The sequence below is a fragment of the Plectropomus leopardus genome, chromosome 14 (genome assembly GCF_008729295.1).
Source record: "Plectropomus leopardus isolate mb chromosome 14, YSFRI_Pleo_2.0, whole genome shotgun sequence".
NCBI classification, from domain to species: Eukaryota; Metazoa; Chordata; class Actinopteri; order Perciformes; family Serranidae; genus Plectropomus; species Plectropomus leopardus.
The window spans coordinates 27,764,302-27,777,516 of NC_056476.1; the positions used below are offsets into that span (position 1 = coordinate 27,764,302).

A 13,215-nucleotide genomic window follows, 5' to 3' on the forward strand; every position below is an offset into this window, starting at 1 on the left:
TCTCATTTTTGTAAACGCAGTATCTGATACTGCCTTCAGGCAATTTCTTCAAAATTGGCATACACGTCCATTTGGACTCAATGATGAACTGATTTGATTTTTGTGGTCAAAGGTCGAGGTCAGTGTGATCTTGTCTGTTTCATTCTTGTGAATGCAAGAACACCTCAAATTATTATTTTTTTAATTTGGCACAAATGTCTACATAGACTCAAGAATTAACTGATTTGATTTTGGTGGTTGAAGGTCACAGGTCAAGATCACTGTGACTTTGCATGTGTCTCATTCTTGTGGAAGCAATATTTCAGAAACAGGGAATTTCCTCAAAAATGCCACAAACATCCACTTAGACTTAAGAATGAACTGATTAGAGTTTCGTGGTTGAAGGTCAAGGTCACTGTGACCTTGTCTGTCTCATTCTTGTTAATTTGATATCTCAAGAACACCATGAGAGAACTTTCAAATTTGGCACAAACATTCGCTTGGACTGATTAGATTATGATGGTCAAAGGTCACTGTGACCTTGCATCCATTTCATCTCTCTCTTGTTAACACGATATCTCTGGAACACCTTGAGGGAATGTCCTTAAATTAAGCACAAACATTCACTTGGACTTAAAATTAAACTCATTAGAATTTTGTGGACAAGGGTCAAAGATCAAGGTCACTGTGACAGCATAAAACATGTTCTTAACTCCATAACTCAAGAATTCATAGGCTAGTTATGACAGACACAACTTGACTATTGTGCAGAGGGATACAACCATACGGCAGTTTTTCTAGTTTTCTCTCTATTCTTGGATGTACAGAAGATAGACAGATTCAATATTTCATCCTTTAAATCTAACCTTACTTTAACGCCTTGAAAATTTGACATCTTTTCTACTCTACGCATTTTATATCACTTAGACATCAGATGATCTGACGTTCCCAGAGTGTAATTACTTTGTAGTGTGAGCTGACGCTTTATTCTGCCGCCTGTCATGAGAGAAACGCCGGCCTTCAAGTTCCACGTCAGATGATTTAAGCGAAGCCACATCTGTTGGGGCTTTAACTTACATATTCCTCCCTCATCCCGTTTTTATTTTGTCTGCTCAGGCTGTGTACAGCTTGGCATGAATGTGGCTTGTTTTCATTTCTATGAGATTAAATTTTATCTTGCGGCTTCACTCACAATCATTCTCTCTTTCTCTCTCTCTTGCTATCTATCTCAATCTCCATCTCTCTATCCCTCTCCGGCTCCTGTCAGGTTCACCTCTTGCGCACTGCAGGAGATGAGGTCACCATCACCGTTCGCTACCTGCGAGAAGTTCCATCATTTCTAAAACTGCCTCTAGGTAAGACTCCTGCAGTTTTGACGCCATGCAAACTCACAATAAACTTTATTTCATTGAGCATTTTCAGCAATAAAAAGGAATAGACCACCTTAATGGGAGATTTTCTTTAGCGCACCTTGACGCTTTAAAGCAGTTCAGTAGATGAGCGTTTATTTCAGGGTATAAAATTGTCATGCTCAGTGGCCTGAGGCGAGCAGTAATGTCAGAACCACCCAGAGCTGCAATCCCCTGCTCCTGTATTTACCTTCAGCAGCTTGAAGAGATGAAAACACAGACACTAAAATCATCCATGTGGAGCCAGTTAAAGGTGACAAATCAGGCACACAGGTGAGAGACGTGAGAAAACAAAGCAAGCGAGACAATGAGATCTTGATACAGCTCTAAAGACTAAAAGTACATTTAAAATTTGGGAAACTTTGACACTTTTATGGAGCACAGTTAGGAAGTAAGTGGGACTACACTTTTATATATTTAGGTAGAGGAGGGATAAAATACCAGTGTGGGGGACAATGACAAACTTTTTTTTTTTTTAATGTGTGTGTGTGTGCCCCTTTTCATCATTCTGTTTCCCCTCTCTAAAGTCGGAGGTTTTTGCGGGTCCACGAATTCATCTTGTCATGAGTTCTGCTTTTTCCTTAGCAGCAGTTTGTGACTTGAGCGTTGGATAGCCGATCTGTCGATCTGACCAGATCAGATGGATAATGAGAGGAGCAGTTTGAACAGTGATAACAGAGCTTTTATGTCACTCTACATCAGCATTTGTCACAATTATGTGCCTGCGGGAGTCACTTAGTGAATAAAAACATGGATGTCAGCCGTGACAGAAATAGTCAGTGGAGGGTCAGTGAAGTGTTAGACCTCATTAAGTTATTAGAGTGAAATTTTGGATGAAACATGTTTCAGTGAAGCTATTCACGTCACTCTCTCACCACTCGTGGCTTTGACTCTGCATCCACACACACCTCCGAAGTAGCAGCCATTACTACACAAAATCCATAATTTAAAATATTCCTGTCTTTCTTGTCCTTGTCCCTGTCCTTGTCCTTGTTATCATCTGCTAACAATTTCTCTGGCTTCCACTGCACATTGACTTATTAATGAAACCGTAAACACTGACTTCTGTGGCCTCCATGTTTACTTTTGTACGGCAGCATGCTGCGTCTGACGTCTTCATTATTGTTGTTTTGTCTTTGGGGATCAGTTTAGAGCTGTGACAAGTTTACACTTGTCTATGGAATCTGATATTGGCCAAATATAAAAAGTAATGGGAGCAGCCAACCAAAAAAATCTGATCTGAGCAATCAATCCAAGTTAAGCACTAAGGTCTGCAGTGTGAAAGTAGACTAAGATGTGCTTTAAATAAAGCCAGCAAGCAGAGATTTGAACTGAGTCGAGCTGGTAAGCGGTCTGGGCACATAACTTATAGATTTCAAAACACTATTCCTTCTGGATTAATGATTATTTTGATATCCTTGTGGATTCCTACTTTTTAAAAACATTAATTTTATTAATTATTATTTTTTATTTATTTGTTTTTCCCTTTTTTTTCATTCCAAACCAGGCATTCTTTTATGGATGGATATCCTGCTAGTATTAGAGGGATAAATGATTATTTACCACAATTATTTCATTGACATTATACTTCACTGTGATGTGTGTGTGTGTGCATGTGCATGTGCACGTGCGTGTGTGTGTGTGTGTGTGTGTGCATGCGTGTGGGGGGGTGGTTATGGTTGATGAATGAATAAGGGAGGATATAGTAGATTAGGAAGGTATGAGGACGAGTGATGAGGACGGTTTAAACAAAGGGATGCATATAGAGAGAGACAAGGGGAAAGGGAGACAGTTTGATTTGGTGAAGTTGATTCTGGAAAAGGTGGATTCCCCTCTTTTCTCCCTATTAATTTTCTGTCTTTTTATTCTTAATTTAGCATTATTATTATTTTTTATTTATTTATTTTTATTTATTTATCTAAGTTATATATATATATATTTTTTTATTTGAATTTATTTATTCTTCTTTTCAATTTGGTTATGGATGTGGTAGGAGCCCTAAATAGGGAGAAATAGCAATATCAAGATTGGCAGGATTAGGCACAGTGTGTACGTGGGTGGGGGTTCAGCGACCCTAGAAATGTGCCTTACAGTGGTTGTACTTAATTCTATGTTGTATGTATGTTTGTTGTTAGATGTTTACTCAAAACCTTTATTTCTGTTTGAAAAGACAACAAAAATGTTGATGTCTGTCAAATTCGAGTCCTCAATACAATCTTACACTGGATATCTTCTTTTGATACGCTGCCCCTTTTTTGCTATATTTTTCTTTTCTTTTTCTTTTTAATACTCAAACGGTATGGGAGTAAATTTAGGAATGATCAATTTAGATTTTCAAGTGTACTAAATAACAAAATCCAGTGTATCACATGGAATGTCCATGGCCATTACATAATGGTAGAAAAAGCACAAGGTTGTGGCACATTTAAAAGTTCTTTCGTCTGATGTTTTCCTACAAGAATTGCACTTTAAAGATGGGGAAATTGTATATTTGAGGAGAGACTGGGTAGGAGAGGCTTATGCTGCCACCTACTGTAGCAATAGTAGGGGGGTGGGATTTTTCATTAATAACAATATTCCCTTTTCAGTGGTAGCTTTACACAAAGATCAAGATGGCCAGTTTCTTATTCTAACTTGTAATTTATGTGGCGAAAGTTATATTTTAGTTTCTTCGTATATTCCAACAGTAGCAAACCTAGCATACTTACTAAAAAAATACTACAGTCACACAGGAATTATGATTATAGTCCGTACGACGGATGGTCCAATGACGGTTGGTCCTTTGGTACAACTCCATTCGCTTGAATGTGATAGATGTTTTAACCCTTTGAAACCTAGAAGAAAAATAAAGCTTTACTTTGGCTCTGATGTTTCCAGTCTCTGTCTGTAGTCACAACTTTGTAGCCTCGCTCAGTGCAATGGAAACCCATTCCTCACTTTTATAGGTTACATGATTTACAACAGATTGTCAGTAGGAACTGGCTCCCTCTAGAGGTGTTATTGCATTGCATAACTCTTTAAAAGTTGAGAGGCTCATCTGGAAGTTTTGAATCTGTAATTCCTCCATGAAATCGTGGACTATCACCTCCCAGAAATCTCTCATACGTGGCTGCTCCCATGTATAAGGGGCTTGCCTTTCCATTATTGTTTGCATAACACACCTACGTCGCCTTTGGATTGGAGATAATAACAGTTAGTGTGGTGGCTGCAATAGAAATAAACCTGCTAATGATTTGAACATCCATCACCATGCTTCTTGGAATGTTATTGTCAGAGGAGAAGTCACATAACATTACTCAGTGGAAACGCTGTCATTTCACAATTGTGTTTTAGCGACATTTCAAAAATAATGCAAAAGTTTTGCATAAATCTGAAATGAAAACCCTCCAAGAGATATACAAGATGTTACGTGCATAGTTTAGAATTTTTTCCATTCGCTTTCTTTCTGATAATTGTCCCTGTTCTAAATATGAAGCTAATGCCAGGAGACAGTTAGCTTAGCTTAGGTACTTTCGAGACTGAAAGTGGTGGGAAAACTAGCTTGACTGTCAGAGGTATCAAACCTGCCTAGTCTGCTGCAACTTCTTGTTTACACATTTTGGTTTGGGGAAAAATAAAAGTGATTATTAAGATGTTAATTAGCTCTGTTCTTATATGTTCGTTTGTATGTTGGCTTACTGCCCCCTGGCTCCAATTTCATATCAGACAGGTAGGAGGATGGTGTCAATCTTATTATTTTACTCTTTGCAAGAAAGCAAATTCGTGTTTATCACAAAATGAAGAATTATTCCATTCAAGTTTTAGTAGCATAGCCAAGACAAATGTGATGGTGACTGATGGGAGCTTTGCATCTTGGGCTTCATCTGTTCACAGCCGTGTGTTAGATACAAACACAGACTGCTAAACCACCAGTAATTGTTGTCATCTAAATTATCTGTAAGCAATAAAGTGACTGAACGTGTAAAACAAATCCTTTCGGTCTCAGCGAGCAAACAAAATGATCATTTTGCACAATTTACCTCATTATGAAGAGCTCACAGATGTAGAAAACTAATTAATACTAAAAGACATGCATGAATATTTATAGATCACTTCACAAACCACCACATTCTCACAAATTTAGTCTGAGAGCTGTGAGGAATCCAGCCTTCCTAACTTTTGGGGAAGTTAACATTCATAGGAAGGCATCAGTGCAGAGCACTCAGGTTTAGCTGTAGGGGGTTTGGCCCGTGAGTCGTGCTTTGTTGCCTGAAAACGAAAAGGTTCAAGTCGAATTGTCTCAAAGCCGCCCTTTGTTTCACCAAGGCACCAGTGACAGGCAGGGGAGGCCAGGAGCCGTTTGTCACACTTTACCAAGTGTGACCGAATCAGAAGGAAGGTCCTCTGAAGGCAAACTAATATCGTATCAAAGAGCAGCATTTGTCTGGTTTGGAAGCTGTCCATGAAATGCACTGCACGGCTTAAAGGCAGGGCAGCGGAATAAAGTCAATGATAATATTCAAGACTATGAGCTGGGATATGGGAATTTAGGTCTAGATTTAACTCTTGACCTGCAACCGCCACCAAGGAGGTTACATTTTCAGTGTTTTTGTCTATTTGTCAGAAGGATGATGAAAAAACTACAGACCTGATTTTCATGAAATTCAGTGGAAGGTTGAAGCAGGGGCTAAGGAAGAGCCCATTAAATTTCGGAGCAGTTCCTAATCACAAAATAAATATGTGAACTGTTTTTCACTTTCATTAACCTTTTGAAACTTGAAGCCAAATCACTTCCCGTGCTGCTCTCAGATATCTTCCACAAGTATGTAAACCTTTATTTGATGTTGGAAGTATGTCTGACTCAGATAGAGATATATCTCCTTTGTCTAGTTGCTATTGGACCTTCTTCTAGTTGATTTGTTTTGTGACATTGCAAACAAGTTAGCAAGTGGCAAATGGGTTGCATGTTAAGCAAGTTGCTTGTTGGCACTGTACATTTTTCGTAGGTACTCTACACTTTACTTGGGACGTTCGTCATGTTTTTTCTTCCCTTCTTCCTATTGTGTTTTTCTCGACTTTCCTCTAAGAAATTTTGCTTTTCGACTGCTGGGTCAAAACCTGGCACGGGGACTGTGGAGCATGCGCAGAACAGCTAGGCCAATTCAGGTCCTGTTGAAGCATACACATGAAAGAGTAAATGGACCCCCAACTACATTTTGTAGGTGTGTTCTCAGCATCTCAGCATAGTGATTGTTATTAGGGGTGAGCTAAACCAACTACCAGAAAAAATGTTTGTAATGTACATTTCTCCAAACTACAGATGTATGAAACTGGTTATTATGTATGTTGAAACTTAATGTTTCAACAACGCTGTGGTTAATGGATGGGTCAAATTTGGCACAAAAACCACTTGATTATGGTCAGCAAAAGATAATCTTGGTAAATTACAGCTTTTCGTGGCCCTATCCTCGGTAGAAAACCGGCAGTGAGTTGCTCAAAAACACCCATGTTTTGGGATTAAAAAGCAGCTGAAAACACATCAGTGACTCTAAATCACAGTTGTCGTTTGTTTCTAAAAGTGGTCTGTAGTGGTCTGCAGCAGGATAGGCGTCTTGCCTACAGCCGACTTCTCATATGAACTCCCGACAGTGTATGGAGAATCAGGGGAGGGTTGGCACTTTAGTAGAGTATGCAGGAGGCAGGGCATGACGCAGATTATGCTGAGTTTACGTAGCTGGTTTTGTAATTAGGTCATAAAATAAAGAGTCTCTTGCCATTCCTGTAATTAATGTGAAGATTTTTGCTTCAGGCCTCATCGTCAGAAGTTCTTGAAACTCGTCATCCCTTTAATTAGACATCTTAATTTGTCGTCTTCATGTAAATGAGCCTTCTGCACCCGTGGATGTTTGTTTTCTTCCAGTTTTGCATAAGCCACATGATAGAAACGTCACCAACAAGTGCATTCGCTCACTCTGAATTCTCTGGATGATTCCTTCATTTACACTGGCTCAGTAAGATATTACACACACTCTCCACCAGGGAGCTGGCAGAATAAAGTCGGTTTAATCACTGATCCAACAGATTTGGACATTTGTCACATACAGCTTCTCTGGGTAATCTCTTAACAATTTGAGGTTTGCAGTTCATATGTTAAAGGAGCTTAGGTGACGTGCCATCCACCATCCCCTCCCCCTTCCAATTACAAAAATCAGCTCATATATTACGTCACTTTAAAAACACTGATACAACATGATACCATGATACATATGAAGTATACAAATGTAATTTACACAAGTTTGGGGCACATGTGCCAATATACACTGTGGCTGGCCCATCTACCAAAACAAAAAACAGAGAAGCTCAGCCGACAGCACATAGAGGGATTGTGAATTTTCTACTCAGGGTGCCTTGACTCTGCTATATCTTTCCATTGCAAATGTTAGTTTGCTGCTTAAATGTGAGTCAGGGCATTTGGCCTTGGCAGAGATCTGTGTTGTCCGAGTACCCTTCTTGTTTTCTTGTTTCTGTTGAAATAAAATATTAATAGACTGACCATGAAATTAGACAAAACCTTTAACGGTTATTCTTCATAAGACTTTTTGTTAAGAATGCGTTTCTTTTTCCTTCTCAGGTTCTCCTGGGCCCTCCACCGATCAAAGCCGAGTATCCTCTCCAATGTTTGACAGTGGGTTACATCTAAATGGAAATGGAAACAACACAGTAAGAGAGATCTTTTTCATATTGCTTGTATTCTGTTAATTGGATTGTGTTTTGATATGTCTCCTGTATGTTAAAGTTGGTAACAGCTTAAAGCAATATAGATAACATGTAGTATTTACAGTGCAAAGAGCTTTATCCAGGAGGCTCATTCATAACAATCATTAACAACTGAACAATGTGTGAAAAAATGGGGAAAAAAGGCAAATAGCAACAAAAGAAAATTAGTAAAAAGTACAAGAAAATTATCAGAAAATTGGCAAACAAGACATGAAAAAGAAAGTCAAAAAAGAAAATTACCTGACAGAAGTTTTTCCCTAGCCATTTTCTTTTTCCCCCTTCTTTACCTAGCTTTTAAAAAATAATTTTCTAAATCTACAATAATCTTGCTATTTATGGAACATTTCTTGCTGAGTTGCTCATTGCTGTTTTTCCCCTCATGGTTTTGAAAGAAATCGCACCAATTTGTTCATGCTTCAAAGGTTTGAATATTTGTAGAAGGCATCTGAAAGCAGCACAAGAAAAGTGATGTCGATCCAGGTTTCAGAGGGTAAAAGTAGCCCCTTCACTTTGTGTTACCAGTGTGCTCTGTCAGCATGACAAATTGAGTGTGTATACTTTATGATTGTTAATTGTCATTTAAACATTAAGTCCATTAGGGAGTCCATTAAGGCTGTCTGTGCCGTTCATATTGACAAATTATCCTCCTGCTCACTGAGCCTGTCCTGCTCTGCCTACATGTACCCAGATGCTTTGTGTATGAGGCTTTAACTAGAGATCTCTTAGAGCCGGGTGATGCGGAGAGAATCAAATATCAGGATATTTTTGACCAAATACCTCTATTGATATTGTAACCACATTGAAGGAGTGACTATTGGTGCTTTAAAATATAATTTCCCCAATTTCTTTATAATTAATTATTATTAATGTGGGTATGACTTAGTGGTTAAAGGCAAATAATAGAACAGCTAGAACAGTCAGGTAAGTTCAGAAAACTACTGTAACTCAGTCTTTAAAACCAGGAAAAGACAACAATTACTATATCCAAAATCTTAGATAATATCTTGTCTTATATCAGGTTTTAGATATAATATTGATATATGGGCTGGGCACTACAGCTTTAAAATAATATTCCGATATTTTTAGGCTATATCGCGACACACGATATATATCTCTGTATTTTGAAATATCTAAACAACTGTAAACTACTAAAACAAAAGTTTTAAATGAATCACAGTTACAGATAAAGTAGCTATGTAGCTACTGCCAAAAAATGAAGTTACATAAACTACCAATATAATAAAGTTTAAGAAAATGCTGTTATAATGTTAAAGTAAAGTTTACAGTTGAATAGAGTGCCGTTACAGTAAAGTTAAATTAAGTATTTTTATAATTAAATAAATCAAAGCGGAGCCCATGATGCTTTTGTTTTGAAGGACTTGACTCATCATGGGCAGGAAGTGTTGAGGTTTTTGCTGTGGACTTGAAGCTTCCAGTCAACAGTTGGATGTTAGGATTAGCATAATGTTAAACTGTAAGCGCATTATAAGTTCAAACATTGATTTGAAGATTTGCAAGTTACACTGGTGCTGTGATAGTCAAACTATTAATATAAAATGTGACTTAATAGCTGCGACTGGAGTTCTGCAAAAGCCCTGTTTTTTGTGTCTGTGAGATGCAGAGAAGGGAGAGGGGAAAACAAAACGCCAGTTTCCAGCTCCTCCATGATTGTTTGTTTTGGTTGCATTGTGTAGACGCCCCCTCAGCCACACAGATGGATGCAAAGTGTTATCAGATGACGTAAACTAAATGAATGATATAGAATAATATGAAATGATAGATGTTTTTTTATCATGATGAAATATTTTCTCATATTGCACAGCCATATTTTGGACTATGCATCTTCACTGCACTGCTGATGAAGCTTCTCATTACACCTTCACACTGACCATAATGCATTACAATACAACACAGAACCTGTGTATGAGTGGTTTCTAAGGGTCAGGTGAAGCAGCCAGCATTGCCATCTGGCTCCTCTAACTAAGAACAGTTAGCAGCTGTACACGTACATCAGCCAAGGCTGCAGATTCGTCGAACTCCTAACAGAAATGTTTCATTGGCATCTGGACCTTGTTCTGCATCACACAATGAAAGACAATCAGGAGATAAATGTGCCAGAGTCTTCTTCTCATTGCAGTCAGTGCATGAGGAAACATATGATGAAAAGGTAAAGTAGGACAGAGTGATGCTGGGATTTACCCCCACTGATTACATTTAGATAGTAACTTGCCACGATGGCCGAAAGATGTGATGGGCCTCTAAGGACAGAAAACATGATCCCTTAATTAAATTTTAATGTAATAATTTATTTTTTTGTCAGTGAAAAAAGTTTCAAGTTCTCTTTATCACACCCATCCACCCTGAGTTTTTCCTGATTTCAGCAGCAGAGTCAGATAAGAAGCATCAGTTCGAGAGAACTTCACTGCACTAGTGACTCAATTTCACTCGGCACTGAAGGGCAACAGGGTCAGACATGCAACTAATGAACTCTGGTCATTGGCTGTAGGGACTCAGTTTTTATCATTAGAGCTAGCTCAGCAGGGCTAACCATTTGCGGAGCAGGAGCAGCACTATCAGCTGCAGCCTGAGCATCTGCCTCTCTTTGTGGACCGTGGCTCATACAAATCCGCTTCGACTTTGACATGTTATTAAATGTGAAGTAATCCATAACGTCCTCTACGCATATATGCTAGGGCGGTGTTGGGCTGTCCAAAATGTGGGTGCCAAGCCTGATAGCTGACTGCTGTGGAGCTGGTCTCCTGGCAAGGAGAGGAGAATTAAACTTATCTCAACTCTCTCTGTTGTTGTTCCACCCTTCACTGATGTCCACACAGGTCAGTGGGTGAGATAAATAAACTAAGGCTTTACAGATAATAGTCGCAAGTTGTGTTGATGCTGAAAAAATCAACAAAAAACAACATTTTCTGATGCATGGAAACAAGTGTACAAATCAACAAGATGATTCTTAATTTAGTAATACTCCCCTTTCATATAAGGTATTTTATAAATGGCTGGATTAGAATTCAATATTAGCATTTTCCAAGTTGCCGTGCCGTGAAGTTGTATCATTTCAAACAAATTTCAATTAGAAAGTAACAAAATAAAATGATTGAAAGTTAAAGGACCCGAGAAGACACTTCTGATGCAATGCAGTGAAACATGGTTCCCTGCTTTGATTTGATTATTTTCAATACAACTTTGAATCTGCCAGATATTGATATTAGATTAATGTTCTTACTGATATTTTGACATCGTGCCATTTGAACTTTTTCACTGTTTAACAAAATCATCATTACTGTACGTGCATAAAATGGCTCGCTCAGTTCATCAGTGAATAATATTTTCTCCAAACTGACCTTTTTCATGGCTTTCCACATAACTAATTAACGTTACCAAGTGAGTTAGTGACATTGATTATGTAAAAGATAATTCCCAACAAGTTGTTCATTATCAGGAATTATTGAATGAGGGGGAGGCCACTTGCCTCCGCTGAGTTCATAAATGACTGATTATGGACAACTAAAAAGGTATTTTCTTGATTATACCATGGCTCTGCAAGGAAAATAATTAAAGTGATTTATGTTTTGTGTTTTGCAATCAAACTCTAAAGTTTTTCACAAGCTATAACTAGTTTTCCCTAAAAACACCCGAGGGTTTCCCAGTCTTATTACCTCAGTGAGTAGGATGAACCTTATATACATCAACAAGGGTAAATTCTTCTAAACTGCAGTTTCTTTAATGGCCTTTAGAGGCTGGCTCCAAAACAGATTAAATCCCTATAAACCCCTAGGTTAAAATGCCCAATTTACCAGTGGAAATAAACATGTTTACAGCCTGGTGCAAAAAACGGTTTTGGTTTCAATTGCTAATTTCAACACTGATGACAACTGTACCAAGGGTAAATTTTTCAGATTCACTCCTCACTTCTCCACAGCTCCACCCTCTGGCCCAAAAAAGTAAGTTATGGCACCAAAAAACAAGATTCCAAAATGCCAAACTAGAGGCTTCAAAACCTATATTCACATACCAATGGGTGATGTCATGTGGCTACGTCCATTATTTACAGTCTATGGTTTAGCTATGAGCCTGAAAGGTAACATTTTGCTTGCAAGATTCAAGTCGATTACATTGTGTATGGTTGAGAAAATATAATCTAGCAGTAATTTTAACAACTGTCAATCCAGCCATGTCATTGTCCCCAAGTCAGTATCAAGATTTCCACCAATAAAGGATCGGCCATGTTAGCTGCAGCTGGAAGTAACAAGTTGAGTGATGAATAGGAGTCATCAAAGTTGTTATTTCCAAATAGGTTAGAAAGGGGCAGAGTGTTGAATAGCACCCAGGTAACAAAAGTCACACTGCAGTTATTGCCACTTACTCACATCAGTACACTATTATGGCCCCCACTGTGTGCTATGATTGCCATCATGACAGGATTAGTGCAGAGGTCATGGTTAGGTCCTGTATTTACCAATATTGGATATTCTCTGAGATTAAAGTGGAAAATGTATGAGAAAAGAGCTCACAGCTGTACTTCCAGGAAGTAAGGTGATGTAGTATGCAGAGGGTAAGATGTTGTGAATAAATGGGTGAAACTCAGGAGACTGGGTTTCGGTCCTGTGTGAGTCATCGTTGGCTTATTTTATGAGACTGTTGACTTATTATTTTCAGTTTTTAGTCTGTGTTAAGCAGCTGAATGCACTATGTGTACATAAAGAATAGCTGAATAGACCTTTTCCTGTAAACATGATATTTAGACGTTGCTAGAATGCCCAGAGAAATATGGTTACGACGCCTGGGTGCTTCTAGTGTCTGCCTTAAAGATCCCATATTGTTAAAAGTCACATATCCAGGTCTTAATATGATATAAAGCAAGTACAGGTGCTATATAAATACTGTGAACGTATCGAAACACTCAATCCACAGAGAAATACAGACACTGTAAAAAGACACCGTTTGTTTTAACTTAAAAAAAAGTTGGTGCCGGGGCTGCTTTAAAATTTGAAGTTGAATTTGAGAAAACAAGTTTTATTATTTTGAAAATTCCTCAATTTGTCTTCTCAGATTCAGT

General features: G+C 38.3%; 1 protein-coding gene across 1 annotated transcript in view; it reads left to right on the forward strand.

The window, feature by feature from the left end:
* sntg2 (syntrophin, gamma 2) overlaps positions 1–13,215 on the forward strand; it is a 90,823-nt gene that overhangs the window by 6,096 nt on the left and 71,512 nt on the right. Inside the window, exons 6-7 of the mRNA XM_042500823.1 lie at positions 1,247–1,334; positions 7,999–8,087. Of these exons, the coding sequence (XP_042356757.1) occupies positions 1,247–1,334; positions 7,999–8,087 (177 nt within the window). The remainder of the gene's footprint in view (positions 1–1,246; positions 1,335–7,998; positions 8,088–13,215) is intronic.